Source organism: Salmo salar, chromosome 21, assembly GCF_965601325.2.
Source record: "Salmo salar chromosome 21, fSalSal1, whole genome shotgun sequence".
Taxonomy (NCBI): domain Eukaryota; kingdom Metazoa; phylum Chordata; class Actinopteri; order Salmoniformes; family Salmonidae; genus Salmo; species Salmo salar.
The window spans coordinates 60,075,428-60,094,789 of NC_138311.1; the positions used below are offsets into that span (position 1 = coordinate 60,075,428).

Here is a 19,362-nt window from a genome sequence, read left to right on the forward strand (position 1 = left end):
CCACCCAATCAACCAGAACACCAACCAGAACACCAACCAGAACACCAACCAGAACACCAACCAGAACACCAACCAGAACACAACCAGAACACCAACCACCTAATCAACCAGAACACAACCAGAACACCAACCACCCAATCAACCAGAACACAACCAGAACACCAACCACCCAATCAACCAGAACACCAACCAGAACACCAACCAGAACACAACCAGAACACCAACCAGAACACCAACCAGAACACCAACCACCTAATCAACCAGAACACCAACCAGAACACCAACCAGAACACAACCAGAACACCAACCACCTAATCAACCAGAACACCAACCACCCAATCAACCAGAACACAACCAGAACACCAACCAGAACACCAACCAGAACACCAACCAGAACACAACCAGAACACCAACCAGAACACCAACCAGAACACCAACCAGAACACAACCAGAACACAACCAGAACACCAACCAGAACACAACCAGAACACCAACCAGAACACCAACCAGAACACAACCAGAACACAACCAGAACACCAACCAGAACACCAACCACCTAATCAACCAGAACACCAACCAGAACACCAACCAGAACACAACCAGAACACAACCAGAACACCAACCAGAACACCAACCACCTAATCAACCAGAACACCAACCAGAACACCAACCAGAACACAACCAGAACACCAACCAGAACACCAACCACCTAATCAACCAGAACACCAACCAGAACACCAACCAGAACACCAACCAGAACACCAACCAGAACACAACCAGAACACCAACCAGAACACCAACCAGAACACCAACCAGAACACAACCAGAACACCAACCACCTAATCAACCAGAACACCAACCACCCAATCAACCAGAACACCAACCAGAACACCAACCAGAACACAACCAGAACACCAACCAGAACACCAACCAGAACACCAACCACCTAATCAACCAGAACACCAACCAGAACACCAACCACCTAACCAACCAGAACACCAACCAGAACACAACCAGAACACCAACCAGAACATCAACCAGAACACCAACCAGAACACCAACCAGAACACAACCAGAACACCAACCAGAACACAACCAGAACACCAACCAGAACACCAACCACCTAATCAACCAGAACACAACCAGAACACAACCAGAACACCAACCAGAACACCAACCAGAACACCAACCACCCAATCAACCAGAACACCAACCAGAACACAACCAGAACACAACCAGAACACCAACCAGAACACCAACCAGAACACCAACCAGAACACCAAACAGAACACAACCAGAACACCAACCACCTAATCAACCAGAACACCAACCAGAACACAACCAGAACACAACCAGAACACCAACCAGAACACAACCAGAACACCAACCACCCAATCAACCAGAACACCAACCAGAACACCAACCAGAACACAACCAGAACACCAACCAGAACACCAACCAGAACACCAACCACCCAATCAACCAGAACACCAACCAGAACACAACCAGAACACCAACCAGAACACAACCAGAACACCAACCAGAACACAACCAGAACACAACCAGAACACAACCAGAACACCAACCACCCAATCAACCAGAACACCAACCAGAACACAACCAGAACACCAACCAGAACACAACCAGAACACCAACCAGAACACCAACCAGAACACAACCAGAACACCAACCAGAACACCAACCAGAACACAACCAGAACACCAACCAGAACACCAACCACCTAATCAACCAGAACACCAACCACCTAATCAACCAGAACACAACCAGAACACCAACCAGAACACCAACCAGAACACCAACCAGAACACAACCAGAACACCAACCAGAACACCAACCAGAACACAACCAGAACACCAACCAGAACACCAACCAGAACACAACCAGAACACCAACCAGAACACCAACCACCTAATCAACCAGAACACAACCAGAACACCAACCAGAACACCAACCAGAACACCAACCACCTAATCAACCAGAACACCAACCAGAACACCAACCAGAACACCAACCAGAACACCAACCAGAACACAACCAGAACACCAACCAGAACACCAACCAGAACACAACCAGAACACCAACCAGAACACCAACCAGAACACCAACCAGAACACCAACCACCTAATCAACCAGAACACCAACCACCCAATCAACCAGAACACCAACCAGAACACCAACCAGAACACCAACCACCTAATCAACCAGAACACAACCAGAACACCAACCAGAACACCAACCACCTAATCAACCAGAACACCAACCAGAACACCAACCAGAACACCAACCAGAACACCAACCAGAACACAAAACAAAAGGGTGCTTGGGACGGACGGACAGACAGAGGACTGGGCATTAGGACCTTTCATCACCTAGTTGATCCCAAACCCAGGTGCAACTTGTTACCTTAACGACCCAATCAGCTCCACCTGTCCCCAATCTGCAAATAAAAACACAAACACAGAGGAGGAGGCTGGGAGAGCATAACAATCATACTGGACCACAGCTCTGTCCTCTATAAACATACTGGACCACAGCTCTGTCCTCTATAAACATACTGGACCACAGCTCTGTCCTCTATAAACATACTGGACCACAGCTCTGTCCTCTATAAACATACTGGACCACAGCTCTGTCCTCTATAAACATACTGGGCCACAGCTCTGTCCTCTATAAACCTACTGGACCACAGCTCTGTCCTCTATAAACATACTGGACCACAGCTCTGTCCTCTATAAACATACTGGACCACAGCTCTGTCCTCTATAAACATACTGGACCACAGCTCTGTCCTCTATAAACATACTGGACCACAGCTCTGTCCTCTATAAACATACTGGACCACAGCTCTGTCCTCTATAAACATACTGGACCACAGCTCTGTCCTCTATAAACATACTGGACCACAGCTCTGTCCTCTATAAACATACTGGACCACAGCTCTGTCCTCTATAAACATACTGGACCACAGCTCTGTCCTCTATAAACATACTGGACCACAGCTCTGTCCTCTATAAACATACTGGACCACAGCTCTGTCCTCTATAAACATACTGGACCACAGCTCTGTCCTCTATAAACATACTGGACCACAGCTCTGTCCTCTATAAACATACTGGACCACAGCTCTGTCCTCTATAAACATACTGGGCCACAGCTCTGTCCTCTATAAACATACTGGGCCACAGCTCTGTCCTCTCTGAAGATATTGTAGGACCATAGCTCTGTTCTTTCTGAAGATATTGTAGGACCAGGGCTCTGTCCTCTATAAACATACTGGACCATAGCTCTGTCCTCTATAAACATACTGGACCATAGCTCTGTCCTCTATAAACATACTGGACCATAGCTCTGGAGTGGTGCTGTGGTCTAGGCATCACTGCAGTACCTGGTTTGAATCCAGGCTGCATCACATCTGGCCGTGATTGGGAGTCAGCGTTGTCTGAGTGTGGCCATCATTGTAAATAATAATTTGTTATTAACTGACTTGTCTCGTTAAATAAAATAAAAATTGGCCACAGTCCTGACTTCACAACTCCTTGGTCCAGTATGAACTTTTATCTTTACGTTTGATGGAACATGATGCTTAGTTTAATTGGGATTGATGAACCACATTTTAAAGACGCATAACAACAGGACTTTGTGTTGGGCAAGTTGTACAGAAGAGATTTGTCTGGAGATGTATCTACTACTAAGGAGGCCACTGTTTCAACAGTAACCAAGATAATTCTGAAGCTTAATTTGATCACAGGGGCAAAGGTACATTCATGCTGCCGCAGTGTTAATACTGGGATGCTGGTTTGATGTGGCTTATTGAGCCCATATTCTATTAGGTAAATAAATAAAAATGTATTTAGCAGTAACATCTTGATGTTAGCTATGGATGAGGGCCCACAGGTGTGAAGACTGACTACAACAGTAACCGTGTAGGAGAAGCAGGCAGACCTGGTGAGGTAAAGGACAAACCGATATAACAGCCATCACGGAACACTTGACCACGTGATGAATTAATGGCAGGTAAATAAAGCTGCATCTTTAATGGGTTAATGCAGGCATTCTCTCAGACAACTATCTTTAATGGGTTAATGCAGGCATTCTCTCAGACAACTATCTTTAATGGGTTAATGCAGGCATTCTCTCAGACAACTATCTTTAATGGGTTAATGCAGGCATTCTCTCAGACAACTATCTTTAATGGGTTAATGGGTTAATGCAGGCATTCTCTCAGACAACTATCTTTAATGGGTTAATGCAGGCATTCTCTCAGACAACTATCTTTAATGGGTTAATGCAGGCATTCTCTCAGACAACTATCTTTAATGGGTTAATGCAGGCATTCTCTCAGACAACTATCTTTAATGGGTTAATGCAGGCATTCTCTCAGACAACTATCTTTTTCCCAACATTGCAATAGAACACAGAATGACTGAGTCATTCCATGTAAAAGGATGTCACTTTCAGTCATTTACAAAATCTTCTAAATAGGTATCTGTCATATTACATACCAGCAGCTATGACACTGTTAACGACCAACATGTGACCCATCAATACACATCATGGCTGTACGACCAACATGTGACCCATCAGTACACATCATGGCTGTTAACGACCGACATGTGACCCATCAGTACACATCATGGCTGTACGACCAACATGTGACCCATCAGTACACATCATGGCTGTACGACCCACATGTGACCCATCAGTACACATCATGGCTGTACGACCAACATGTGACCCATCAGTACACATCATGGCTGTACGACCAACATGTGACCCATCAGTACACATCATGGCTGTACGACCAACATGTGACTCATCAATACACATCATGGCTGTACGACCAACATGTGACCCATTCATGCAGGTTCAGATCAGGAAAGGTTTACATTTCTTCCATTGATGAACTGAATCAGTTGAGGAGGTCCTGACTGCTTAGAATGTGAAGCTGACCTGACCCCTGACCCCTATAACAAAGGCAGTAATAATGGACAGTGATACTCAGCATCCTGTACAGGTCCAAGACTGTTGGAGCCTAGTTTGCACTGGGACTGGACTCAATTCATTAAAATCCTTTACAGATACTTGTAGATAATTGCAGAAAAGAATACAGGACCATGCATTTGTCTTTCCCACATTTTTCTTTTGCCAAGCACAATAGATGAACAATATACCATGAGTGTACAAAACATTAGGAACAGACTCAATTCATCAGCGCATACTCTAGGTGTTGAAAGCGTTCCACACTGATGCTGGCCCATGCTGACTCCAATGCTTTCCACAGTTGTGTGAAGTTGGCTTGATGTCCTTTGGGTGGTGGATGTTCTTGATACACACAGGAAACTGTTGAGTGTGAAAAACCCAGCAGTGTTGCAGTTCTTGACACACTCAAACCGGTGCACCTGGCACCTACTACATTTTTACATTTTACATTTTAGTCATTTAGCAGACGCTCTTATCCAGAGCGACTTACAGTAGTGAATGCATACATTTCATGAAAAAAAAATTCCCCTGTACTGGTCCCCCGTGGGAATTGAACCCACAACCCTGGCGTTGCAAACACCATGCTCTACCAACTGAGCCACACGGGACCTACTACCATAGCCCGTTCAAAGGCACTTAAATCTTTTATCTTGCCCATTCGCCCTCTGAATGGCACACATACACAATCCATGTCTCAAGGCTTAAAAATCCTTCTCTAACCCGTCTCCTCCCCTTCATCTACACTGATTGAAGTGGATTTAACAAGTGACATCAATAAGGGATCATAGCTGTCACCTGGATTCACCTGGTCAGTCTGTCATGGAAAGAGAAAGTGTTCCTAATGTTTTGTATACTCAGTGTATAAATATTTGCAAGTTGGTAGTAGTACGGAAAGCTAAATCTCTTGAAGTTGAATCTATAGATTTCCCTTTGCATAAGTGATCATCCAATGGGGAGACTGTTTGGGGAAAGAGCCTTTCCAATTCGTCCAATACTTTTTCTAGTGTAGAGGCAGAGACATTTGACATGTTCACGTCATCCATACAATAATAACAGCATCAACACTGTCTTTTAATGCCAGGAAACAGCCTTCTGAAGATGGTTGAACGGTCATTTACATAGAAATGGTGCCATCAATATGGGGCATACTCATCTTTTAAAAAGTGTAAAGAATTGACCTTGCACTGAAAGTGTTCACGCTTTTTAATGTCTAGTCACAAAATGGGCTAAACATTACAAATATATAATATTTCCCATGAATCAAACCCTTAACACGTCCCTATAGAACTCCATATCAAAATTACTATGGGAACTAGTGCAATCTGGAGGCAGCCTGGGACCGGGTCAGCCTGGTCTGTGGGACGGGGGCAGCCTGGGACCGGGGCAGCCTGGTCTGTGGGACGGGGGCAGCCTGGGACCGGGGCAGCCTGGTCTGTAGGACAGGGGCAGCCTGGGACCGGGGCAGCCTGGTCTGTGGGACGGGGGCAGCCTGGGATCGGGTCAGCCTGGTCTGTGGGACCGGGGCAGCCTGGTCTGTGGGACGGGGGCAGCCTGGGACCGGGTCAGCCTGGTCTGTGGGACCGGGGCAGCCTGGTCTGTGGGACGGGGGCAGAACGGGGGCAGCCTGGGACCGGGGCAGCCTGGTCTGTGGGACGGGGGCAGGACGGGGGCAGCCTGGTCTGTGGGACGGGGGCAGCCTGGTCTGTGGGACGGGGGCAGGCTGGGACGGGGGCAGCCTGGTCTGTGGGACGGGGGCAGGACGGGGCAGCCTGGTCTGTGGGACGGGGGCAGCCTGGGACCGGGGCAGCCTGGTCTGTGGGACGGGGACAGGGCAGCCTGGTCTGTGGGACGGGGGCAGCCTGGGACCGGGGCAGCCTGGTCTGTGGGACGGGGGCAGCTTGGGACCGGGGCAGCCTGGTCTGTGGGACGGGGGCAGGACGGGGCAGCCTGGTCTGTGGGACGGGGCAGCCTGGGACGGGGGCAGGACGGGGCAGCCTGGTCTGTGGGACGGGGCAGCCTGGGACGGGGGCAGGACGGGGCAGCCTGGTCTGTGGGACGGGGCAGCCTGGTCTGTGGGACGGGGCAGCCTGGTCTGTGGGACGGGGGCAGGACGGAGCAGCCTGGTCTGTGGGACGGGGCAGCCTGGTCTGTGGGACGGGGGCAGGACGGAGCAGCCTGGTCTGTGGGACGGGGGCAGCCTGGTCTGTGGGACGGGGGCAGCCTGGTCTGTGGGACGGGGGCAGCCTGGTCTGTGGGACGGGGGCAGGACGGGGCAGCCTGGTCTGTGGGACGGGGCAGCCTGGTCTGTGGGACGGGGGCAGGACGGGGCAGCCTGGTCTGTGGGACGGGGGCAGCCTGGGACCGGGGCAGCCTGGTCTGTGGGACGGGGGCAGCTTGGGACCGGGGCAGCCTGGTCTGTGGGACGGGGGCAGGACGGGGCAGCCTGGTCTGTGGGACGGGGCAGCCTGGGACGGGGGCAGGACGGGGCAGCCTGGTCTGTGGGACGGGGCAGCCTGGGACGGGGGCAGGACGGGGCAGCCTGGTCTGTGGGACGGGGCAGCCTGGTCTGTGGGACGGGGCAGCCTGGTCTGTGGGACGGGGGCAGGACGGAGCAGCCTGGTCTGTGGGACGGGGGCAGCCTGGTCTGTGGGACGGGGGCAGCCTGGTCTGTGGGACAGGGGCAGCCTGGTCTGTGGGACGGGGGCAGGACGGGGCAGCCTGGTCTGTGGGACGGGGGCAGGACGGGGCAGCCTGGTCTGTGGGACGGGGCAGCCTGGTCTGTGGGACGGGGGCAGGACGGGGCAGCCTGGTCTGTGGGACGGGGGCAGCCTGGTCTGTGGGACGGGGGCAGCCTGGTCTGTGGGACGGGGGTAGGACGGGGCAGCCTGGTCTGTGGGACGGGGGCAGGACGGGGCAGCCTGGTCTGTGGGACGGGGCAGCCTGGTCTGTGGGACGGGGGCAGCCTGGTCTGTGGGACGGGGGCAGGACGGGGCAGCCTGGTCTGTGGGACGGGGGCAGGACGGGGCAGCCTGGTCTGTGGGACGGGGCAGCCTGGTCTGTGGGACGGGGGTAGGACGGGGGCAGCCTGGTCTGTGGGACGGGGGCAACCTGGTCTGTGGGACGGGGGCAACCTGGTCTGTGGGACGGGGGCAGCCTGGTTTGTGGGACGGGGGCAGCCTGGTTTGTGGGACGGGGGCAGCCTGGTTTGTGGGACGGGGGCAGCCTGGTCTGTGGGACGGGGGCAGCCTGGTCTGTGGGACAGGGCAGGCTGGTCTGTGGGACGGGGGCAGCCTGGTCTGTGGGACGGGGACAGCCTGGTCTGTGGGACGGGGGCAGCCTGGTCTGTGGGACGGGGGCAGCCTGGTCTGTGGGACGGGGACAGCCTGGTCTGTGGGACGGGGGCAGCCTGGTTTGTGGGACGGGGGCAGCCTGGTTTGTGGGACGGGGGCAGCCTGGTTTGTGGGACGGGGGCAGCCTGGTTTGTGGGACGGGGGCAGCCTGGTCTGTGGGACGGGGGCAGCCTGGTCTGTGGGACAGGGCAGCCTGGTCTGTGGGACGGGGGCAGCCTGGTCTGTGGGACGGGGACAGCCTGGTCTGTGGGACAGGGCAGGCTGGTCTGTGGGACGGGGGCAGGTACAGAGTCAAATAGGGAGAACACAGTAGATCAGCTCCAATGGCAGATAGATTAAGGCCATTTGAAATTACAGAAAAATAGCAGACAAAACTTGAGGACCAAACCCAAACGTTACTTTCTAGCAGTTGGAGTCAGTCTCCCATTCTCCCAGCCCTGTTCAGATAGACTGTCCGTAGCATCCTGTTGGTTTCTATGAGGGGACTGGGGGGGGAATCTCTTCTTTATAGTCCTGTGTCTCTCCATGGTGCCTCAGCTCTCAGTCTGGATCAGAGGGCTGCCTCAGCTCTCAGTCTGGATCAGAGGGCTGCCTCAGCTCTCAGTCTGGATCAGTCTGGATCAGAGGGCTGCCTCAGCTCTCAGTCTGGATCAGTCTGGATCAGAGGGCTGCCTCAGCTCTCAGTCTGGATCAGAGGGCTGCCTCAGCTCTCAGTCTGGATCAGAGGGCTGCCTCAGCTCTCAGTCTGGATCAGAGGGCTGCCTCAGCTCTCAGTCTGGATCAGAGGGCTGCCTCAGCTCTCAGTCTGGATCAGTCTGGATCAGAGGGCTGCCTCAGCTCTCAGTCTGGATCAGAGGGCTGCCTCAGCTCTCAGTCTGGATCAGTCTGGATCAGAGGGCTGCCTCAGCTCTCAGTCTGGATCAGAGGGCTGCCTCAGCTCTCAGTCTGGATCAGTCTGGATCAGAGGGCTGCCTCAGCTCTCAGTCTGGATCAGTCTGGATCAGAGGGCTGCCTCAGCTCTCAGTCTGGATCAGAGGGCTGCCTCAGCTCTCAGTCTGGATCAGAGGGCTGCCTCAGCTCTCAGTCTGGATCAGTCTGGATCAGAGGGCTGCCTCAGCTCTCAGTCTGGATCAGAGGGCTGCCTCAGCTCTCAGTCTGGATCAGTCTGGATCAGAGGGCTGCCTCAGCTCTCAGTCTGGATCAGTCTGGATCAGAGGGCTGTAGCAGTCAGGACTGTTTTAGGCGTTTCCGCGGCAGGCCGAAGGGCGGGCACTGTGCCGATGCCAGGGCTCTGAAGGCCTCGGCCACTAAGTGAGGGTGGGACTGGATCATTGACTTCCAGCCTGCCGTCTCCATTATGTCCGTGGCATGACTGAAATACAACCACAAATAGACAGGAAATTAACATAGAGACATTGAAAACCAATCTAGATGAATGGGGCTGTAATTATATAATAAATACCCCATCCCCATCCAGGTAGTCTATTAATCTCTCCCCATCCAGGTAGTCTATTAATCTCTCTCCCCCATCCCCATCCAGGTAGTCTATTAATCTCTCTCCCCATCCAGGTAGTCTATTAATCTCTCTCCCCATCCAGGTAGTCTATTAATCTCTCTCCCCATCCAGGTAGTCTATTAATCTCTCCCCCCATCCAGGTAGTCTATTAATCTCTCCCCCCATTCAGGTAGTCTATTAATCTCTCTCCCCCATCCAGGTAGTCTATTAATCTCTCTCCCCATCCAGGTAGTCTATTAATCTCTCTCCCCATCCAGGTAGTCTATTAATCTCTCCCCCCATTCAGGTAGTCTATTAATCTCTCTCCCACATCCAGGTAGTCTATTAATCTCTCTCCCCATCCAGGTAGTCTATTAATCTCTCCCCATCCAGGTAGTCTATTAATCTCCCTCCCCATCCAGGTAGTCTATTAATCTCTCTCCCCATCCAGGTAGTCTATTAATCTCTCTCCCCATCCAGGTAGTCTATTAATCTCTCCCCATCCAGGTAGTCTATTCATCTCTCTAGGTAGTCTATTAATCTCTCCCCCCATCCAGGTAGTCTATTAATCTCTCCCCCATCCACATCCAGGTAGTCTATTAATCTCTCTCCCCATCCAGGTAGTCTATCAATCTCTCCCCCATCCCCATCCAGGTAGTCTATTAATCTCTCTCCCCATCCAGGTAGTCTATTAATCTCTCTCCCCCATCCCCATCCAGGTAGTCTATTAATCTCTCTCCCCCATCCCCATCCAGGTAGTCTATTAATCTCTCTCCCCATCCAGGTAGTCTATTAATCTCTCTCCCCCATTCCCATCCAGGTAGTCTATTAATCTCTCTCCCCCATCCCCATCCAGGTAGTCTATTAATCTCTCTCCCCATCCCCATCCAGGTAGTCTATTAATCTCTCCCCATCCAGGTAGTCTATTAATCTCTCCCCCCATCCAGGTAGTCTATTAATCTCTCTCCCCCATCCAGGTAGTCTATTAATCTCTCTCCCCCATCCCCATCCAGGTAGTCTATTAATCTCTCCCCCATCCAGGTAGTCTATTAATCTCTCTCCCCATCCAGGTAGTCTATTAATCTCTCTCCCATCCCATCCAGGTAGTCTATTAATCTCTCTCCCATCCCATCCAGGTAGTCTATTAATCTCTCTCCCATCCCCATCCAGGTAGTCTATTAATCTCTCTCCCCATCCAGGTAGTCTATTAAGCTCTCTCCCCCATCCCCATCCAGGTAGTCTATTAATCTCTCTCCCCCATCCAGGTAGCCTATTAATCTCTCTCCCCCATCCCCATCCAGGTAGTCTATTAATCTCTCTCCCCCATCCAGGTAGTCTATTAATCTCTCTCCCCATCCAGGAAGTCTATTAATCTCTCTCCCCATCCAGGTAGTCTATTAATCTCTCTCCCCCATCCAGGTAGTCTATTAATCTCTCTCCCCATCCAGGTAGTCTATTAATCTCTCTCCCCCATCCCCATCCAGGTAGTCTATTAATCTCTCTCCCCCATCCAGGTAGTCTATTAATCTCTCTCCCCCATCCCCATCCAGGTAGTCTATTAATCTCTCCCCCCATCCCCATCCAGGTAGTCTATTAATCTCTCTCCCCCATCAATGGTAGTCTATTAATCTCTCCCCCCATCCAGGTAGTCTAATAATCTCTCTCCCCATCCAGGTAGTCTATTAATCTCTCCACATCCAGGTAGTCTATTAATCTCTCTCCCCATCCAGGTAGTCTATTAATCTCTCTCCCCCATCCCCATCCAGGTAGTCTATTAATCTCTCCCCCATCCAGGTAGTCTATTAATCTCTCTCCCCATCCAGGTAGTCTATTAATCTCTCTCCCCATCCAGGTAGTCTATTAATCTCTCTCCCCCATCCAGGTAGTCTATTAATCTCTCTCCCCATCCAGGTAGTCTATTAATCCCTCTCCCCATCCAGGTAGTCTATTAATCTCTCCCCATCCAGGTAGTCTATTAATCTCTCTCCCCATCCAGGTAGTCTATTAATCTCTCTCCCCCATCCCCATCCAGGTAGTCTATTAATCTCTCTCCCCCATCCAGGTAGTCTATTAATCTCTCTCCCCATCCAGGTAGTCTATTAATCTCTCCCCCATCCAGGTAGTCTATTAATCTCTCCCCCATCCCCATGCAGGTAGTCTATTAATCTCTCTCCCCATACAGGTAGTCTATTAATCTCTCTCCAATTCCCATCCAGGTAGTCTATAATCTCTCTCCCATCCCCATCCAGGTGGTCTATCAATCTCTCTCCCCATCCAGGTAGTCTATTAATCTCTCTACCCCATCCCCATCCAGGTAGTCTATTAATCTCTCTCCCCAGTCCAGGTAGCCTATTAATCTCTCTCCCCCATCCCCATCCAGGTAGTCTATTAATCTCTCCCCCATCCCCATACAGGTAGTCTATTAATCTCTCCCCCCATCCAGGTAGTCTATTAATCTCTCCCCCATCCCCATCCAGGTAGTCTATTAATCTTTCTCCCCATCCAGGTAGTCTATTAATCTCTCCCCCATCCCCATCCAGGTAGTCTATTAATCTCTCTCCCCATCCAGGTAGTCTATTAATCTCTCTCCCCCATCCCCATCCAGGTAGTCTATTAATCTTTCTCCCCCATCCCCATCCAGGTAGTCTATTAATCTCTCTCCCCATCCAGGTAGTCTATTAATCTCTCTCCCCCATCCCCATCCAGGTAGTCTATTAATCTCTCTCCCCCATCCCCATCCAGGTAGTCTATTAATCTCTCTCCCCCATCCAGGTAGTCTATTAATCTCTCTCCTCATCCAGGTAGTCTATTAATCTCTCTCCCCATCCAGGTAGTCTATTAATCTCTCCCCATCCAGGTAGTCTATTAATCTCTCTCCCCATCCAGGTAGTCTATTAATCTCTCCCCATCCAGGTAGTCTATTAATCTCTCTCCTCCATCCAGGTAGTCTATTAATCTCTCTCCCCATCCAGGTAGTCTATTAATCCCTCTCCCCATCAAGGTAGTCTATTAATCTCTCCCCATCCAGGTAGTCTATTAATCTCTCTCCCCATCCAGGTAGTCTATTAATCTCTCTCCCCCATCCCCATCCAGGTAGTCTATTAATCTCTCCCCATCCAGGTAGTCTATTAATCTCTCCCCATCCAGGTAGTCTATTAATCTCTCTCCCATCCCCATCCAGGTAGTCTATTAATCTCTCTCCCCATCCAGGTAGTCTATTAATCTCTCCCCATCCAGGTAGTCTATTAATCTCTCGCCCCTATCCCCATCCAGGTAGTCTATTAATCTCTCCCCATCCAGGTAGTCTATTAATCTCTCCCCCATCCCCATCCAGGTAGTCTATTAATCTCTCCCCCATCCCCATCCAGGTAGTCTATTAATCTCTCTCCCCATCCAGGTAGTCTATTAATCTCTCTCCCCCATCCCCATCCAGGAAGTCTATTAATCTCTCTCCCCCATCCCCATCCAGGTAGTCTATTAATCTCTCTCCCCCATCCCCATCCAGGTAGTCTATTAATCTCTCTCCCCATCCAGGTAGTATATTAATCTCTCCCCCATCCCCATCCGGGTAGTATATTAATCTCTCCCCCATCCAGGTAGTCTATTAATCTCTCTCCCCCATCCCCATCCAGGTAGTCTATTAATCTCTCCCCCATCCAGGTAGTCTATTAATCTCTCCCCCATCCCCATCCAGGTAGTCTATTAATCTCTCTCCCCATACAGGTAGTCTATTAATCTCTCTCCCATCCCCATCCAGGTAGTCTATAATCTCTCTCCCATCCCCATCCAGGTAGTCTATTAATCTCTCTCCCCATCCAGGTAGTCTATTAATCTCTCTCCCCCATCCCCATCCAGGTAGTCTATTAATCTCTCTCCCCCATCCAGGTAGCCTATTAATCTCTCTCCCCCATCCCCATCCAGGTAGTCTATTAATCTCTCCCCCATCCCCATACAGGTAGTCTATTAATCTCTCCCCCCATCCAGGTAGTCTATTAATCTCTCCCCCATCCCCATCCAGGTAGTCTATTAATCTCTCTCCCCATCCAGGTAGTCTATTAATCTCTCCCCCATCCCCATCCAGGTAGTCTATTAATCTCTCTCCCCATCCAGGTAGTCTATTAATCTCTCTCCCCCATCCCCATCCAGGTAGTCTATTAATCTTTCTCCCCCATCCCCATCCAGGTAGTCTATTAATCTCTCTCCCCATCCAGGTAGTCTATTAATCTCTCTCCCCCATCCCCATCCAGGTAGTCTATTAATCTCTCTCCCCCATCCCCATCCAGGTAGTCTATTAATCTCTCTCCCCCATCCAGGTAGTCTATTAATCTCTCTCCTCATCCAGGTAGTCTATTAATCTCTCTCCCCATCCAGGTAGTCTATTAATCTCTCCCCATCCAGGTAGTCTATTAATCTCTCTCCCCATCCAGGTAGTCTATTAATCTCTCCCCATCCAGGTAGTCTATTAATCTCTCTCCTCCATCCAGGTAGTCTATTAATCTCTCTCCCCATCCAGGTAGTCTATTAATCCCTCTCCCCATCCAGGTAGTCTATTAATCTCTCCCCATCCAGGTAGTCTATTAATCTCTCTCCCCATCCAGGTAGTCTATTAATCTCTCTCCCCCATCCCCATCCAGGTAGTCTATTAATCTCTCCCCATCCAGGTAGTCTATTAATCTCTCCCCATCCAGGTAGTCTATTAATCTCTCTCCCATCCCCATCCAGGTAGTCTATTAATCTCTCTCCCCATCCAGGTAGTCTATTAATCTCTCCCCATCCAGGTAGTCTATTAATCTCTCTCCCCTATCCCCATCCAGGTAGTCTATTAATCTCTCCCCATCCAGGTAGTCTATTAATCTCTCCCCCCATCCAGGTAGTCTATTAATCTCTCCCCCCATCCAGGTAGTCTATTAATCTCTCTCCCATCCAGGTAGTCTATTAATCTCTCCCCCATCCAGGTAGTCTATTAATCTCTCTCCCCCATCCCCATCCAGGTAGTCTATTAATCTCTCCCCCATCCCCATCCAGGTAGTCTATTAATCTCTCTCCCCATCCAGGTAGTCTATTAATCTCTCTCCCCCATCCCCATCCAGGTAGTCTATTAATCTCTCTCCCCATCCAGGTAGTCTATTAATCTCTCTCCCCATCCAGGTAGTCTATTAATCTCTCTCCCCCATTCCCATCCAGGTAGTCTATTAATCTCTCTCCCCCATCCCCATCCAGGTAGTCTATTAATCTCTCTCCCCATCCCCATCCAGGTAGTCTATTAATCTCTCCCCATCCAGGTAGTCTATTAATCTCTCCCCCCATCCAGGTAGTCTATTAATCTCTCTCCCCCATCCAGGTAGTCTATTAAACTCTCTCCCCCATCCCCATCCAGGTAGTCTATTAATCTCTCCCCCATCCAGGTAGTCTATTAATCTCTCTCCCCATCCAGGTAGTCTATTAATCTCTCCCCCATCCCCATACAGGTAGTCTATTAATCTCTCCCCCCATCCAGGTAGTCTATTAATCTCTCCCCCATCCCCATCCAGGTAGTCTATTAATCTCTCTCCCCATCCAGGTAGTCTATTAATCTCTCCCCCATCCCCATCCAGGTAGTCTATTAATCTCTCTCCCCATCCAGGTAGTCTATTAATCTCTCTCCCCCATCCCCATCCAGGTAGTCTATTAATCTTTCTCCCCCATCCCCATCCAGGTAGTCTATTAATCTCTCTCCCCATCCAGGTAGTCTATTAATCTCTCTCCCCCATCCCCATCCAGGTAGTCTATTAATCTCTCTCCCCCATCCCCATCCAGGTAGTCTATTAATCTCTCTCCCCCATCCAGGTAGTCTATTAATCTCTCTCCTCATCCAGGTAGTCTATTAATCTCTCTCCCCATCCAGGTAGTCTATTAATCTCTCCCCATCCAGGTAGTCTATTAATCTCTCTCCCCATCCAGGTAGTCTATTAATCTCTCCCCATCCAGGTAGTCTATTAATCTCTCTCCTCCATCCAGGTAGTCTATTAATCTCTCTCCCCATCCAGGTAGTCTATTAATCCCTCTCCCCATCCAGGTAGTCTATTAATCTCTCCCCATCCAGGTAGTCTATTAATCTCTCTCCCCATCCAGGTAGTCTATTAATCTCTCTCCCCCATCCCCATCCAGGTAGTCTATTAATCTCTCCCCATCCAGGTAGTCTATTAATCTCTCCCCATCCAGGTAGTCTATTAATCTCTCTCCCATCCCCATCCAGGTAGTCTATTAATCTCTCTCCCCATCCAGGTAGTCTATTAATCTCTCCCCATCCAGGTAGTCTATTAATCTCTCTCCCCTATCCCCATCCAGGTAGTCTATTAATCTCTCCCCATCCAGGTAGTCTATTAATCTCTCCCCCCATCCAGGTAGTCTATTAATCTCTCCCCCCATCCAGGTAGTCTATTAATCTCTCTCCCATCCAGGTAGTCTATTAATCTCTCCCCCATCCAGGTAGTCTATTAATCTCTCTCCCCCATCCCCATCCAGGTAGTCTATTAATCTCTCCCCCATCCCCATCCAGGTAGTCTATTAATCTCTCTCCCCATCCAGGTAGTCTATTAATCTCTCTCCCCCATCCCCATCCAGGTAGTCTATTAATCTCTCTCCCCATCCAGGTAGTCTATTAATCTCTCTCCCCATCCAGGTAGTCTATTAATCTCTCTCCCCCATTCCCATCCAGGTAGTCTATTAATCTCTCTCCCCCATCCCCATCCAGGTAGTCTATTAATCTCTCTCCCCATCCCCATCCAGGTAGTCTATTAATCTCTCCCCATCCAGGTAGTCTATTAATCTCTCCCCCCATCCAGGTAGTCTATTAATCTCTCTCCCCCATCCAGGTAGTCTATTAAACTCTCTCCCCCATCCCCATCCAGGTAGTCTATTAATCTCTCCCCCATCCAGGTAGTCTATTAATCTCTATCCCCATCCAGGTAGTCTATTAATCTCTCTCCCATCCCATCCAGGTAGTCTATTAATCTCTCTCCCATCCCCATCCAGGTAGTCTATTAATCTCTCTCCCCATCCAGGTAGTCTATTAATCTCTCTCCCCCATCCCCATCCAGGTAGTCTATTAATCTCTCTCCCCCATCCAGATAGCCTATTAATCTCTCTCCCCCATCCCCATCCAGGTAGTCTATTAATCTCTCTCCCCCATCCAGGTAGTCTATTAATCTCTCTCCCCATCCAGGTAGTCTATTAATCTCTCTCCCCATCCAGGTAGTCTATTAATCTCTCTCCCCCATCCAGGTAGTCTATTAATCTCTCTCCCCATCCAGGTAGTCTATTAATCTCTCCCCATCCAGGTAGTCTATTAATCTCTCCCCATCCAGGTAGTCTATTAATCTCTCTCCTCTCCCCATCCAGGTAGTCTGTTAATCTCTCCCCATCCAGGTAGTCTATTCATCTCTCTCTCCTATCCCCATCCAGGTAGTCTATTAATCTCTCCCCATCCAGGTAGTCTATTAATCTCTCCCCCCATCCAGGTAGTCTATTAATCTCTCTCCCATCCAGGTAGTCTATTCATCTCTCTCCCCCATCCAGGTAGTCTATTTAATCTCTCCCCATCCAGGTAGTCTATTAATCTCTCTCCCCCATCTAGGTAGTCTATTAATCTCTCCCCCATCCCCATCCAGGTAGTCTATTAATCTCTCCCCATCCAGGTCGTCTATTAATCTCTCTCCCCCATCCAGGTAGTCTATTAATCTCTCTCCCCATCCAGGTAGTCTATTAATCTCTCTCCCCCATCCCCATCCAGGTAGTCTATTAATCTCTCTCCCCCATCCAGGTAGTCTATTAATCTCTCTCCCCCATCCCCATCCAGGTAGTCTATTAATCTCTCCCCCCATCCCCATCCAGGTAGTCTATTAATCTCTCTCCCCCATCAATGGTAGTCTATTAATCTCTCCCCCCATCCAGGTAGTCTAATAATCTCTCTCCCCATCCAGGTAGTCTATTAATCTCTCCACATCCAGGTAGTCTATTAATCTCTCTCCCCATCCAGGTAGTCTATTAATCTCTCTCCCCCATCCCCATCCAGGTAGTCTATTAATCTCTCCCCCATCCAGGTAGTCTATTAATCTCTCCCCCATCCCCATCCAGGTAGTCTATTAATCTCTCTCCCCATCCAGGTAGTCTATTAATCTCTCCCCATCCAGGTAGTCTATTAATCTCTCTCCCCTATCCCCATCCAGGTAGTCTATTAATCTCTCCCCATCCAGGTAGTCTATTAATCTCTCCCCCCATCCAGGTAGTCTATTAATCTCTCCCCCCATCCAGGTAGTCTATTAATCTCTCTCCCATCCAGGTAGTCTATTAATCTCTCCCCCATCCAGGTAGTCTATTAATCTCTCTCCCCCATCCCCATCCAGGTAGTCTATTAATCTCTCCCCCATCCCCATCCAGGTAGTCTATTAATCTCTCTCCCCATCCAGGTAGTCTATTAATCTCTCTCCCCCATCCCCATCCAGGTAGTCTATTAATCTCTCTCCCCATCCAGGTAGTCTATTAATCTCTCTCCCCATCCAGGTAGTCTATTAATCTCTCTCCCCCATTCCCATCCAGGTAGTCTATTAATCTCTCTCCCCCATCCCCATCCAGGTAGTCTATTAATCTCTCTCCCCATCCCCATCCAGGTAGTCTATTAATCTCTCCCCATCCAGGTAGTCTATTAATCTCTCCCCCCATCCAGGTAGTCTATTAATCTCTCTCCCCCATCCAGGTAGTCTATTAAACTCTCTCCCCCATCCCCATCCAGGTAGTCTATTAATCTCTCCCCCATCCAGGTAGTCTATTAATCTCTCTCCCCATCCAGGTAGTCTATTAATCTCTCCCCCATCCCCATACAGGTAGTCTATTAATCTCTCACCCCATCCAGGTAGTCTATTAATCTCTCCCCCATCCCCATCCAGGTAGTCTATTAATCTCTCTCCCCATCCAGGTAGTCTATTAATCTCTCCCCCATCCCCATCCAGGTAGTCTATTAATCTCTCTCCCCATCCAGGTAGTCTATTAATCTCTCTCCCCCATCCCCATCCAGGTAGTCTATTAATCTTTCTCCCCCATCCCCATCCAGGTAGTCTATTAATCTCTCTCCCCATCCAGGTAGTCTATTAATCTCTCTCCCCCATCCCCATCCAGGTAGTCTATTAATCTCTCTCCCCCATCCCCATCCAGGTAGTCTATTAATCTCTCTCCCCCATCCAGGTAGTCTATTAATCTCTCTCCTCATCCAGGTAGTCTATTAATCTCTCTCCCCATCCAGGTAGTCTATTAATCTCTCCCCATCCAGGTAGTCTATTAATCTCTCTCCCCATCCAGGTAGTCTATTAATCTCTCCCCATCCAGGTAGTCTATTAATCTCTCTCCTCCATCCAGGTAGTCTATTAATCTCTCTCCCCATCCAGGTAGTCTATTAATCCCTCTCCCCATCCAGGTAGTCTATTAATCTCTCCCCATCCAGGTAGTCTATTAATCTCTCTCCCCATCCAGGTAGTCTATTAA

At 49.8% G+C, this 19,362-nt stretch overlaps 1 protein-coding gene across 3 annotated transcripts in view; it reads right to left on the reverse strand.

Annotated features, from left to right (window-relative positions):
* Positions 1–8,545: 8,545 nt before the first annotated feature.
* The window catches only part of LOC106593662 (speckle-type POZ protein-like A), a 223,217-nt gene continuing 212,400 nt past the window's right edge, over positions 8,546–19,362 (reverse strand). For 2 of the 3 annotated variants that reach the window (XM_045704961.2, XM_045704962.2), the window contains exon 10: positions 8,546–9,723. In XM_045704961.2, the coding sequence (XP_045560917.1) occupies positions 9,579–9,723 (145 nt within the window). In that variant the 3' untranslated portion in view covers positions 8,546–9,578. The remainder of the gene's footprint in view (positions 9,724–19,362) is intronic. The other variant, XM_045704960.2, reaches the window with a different exon arrangement.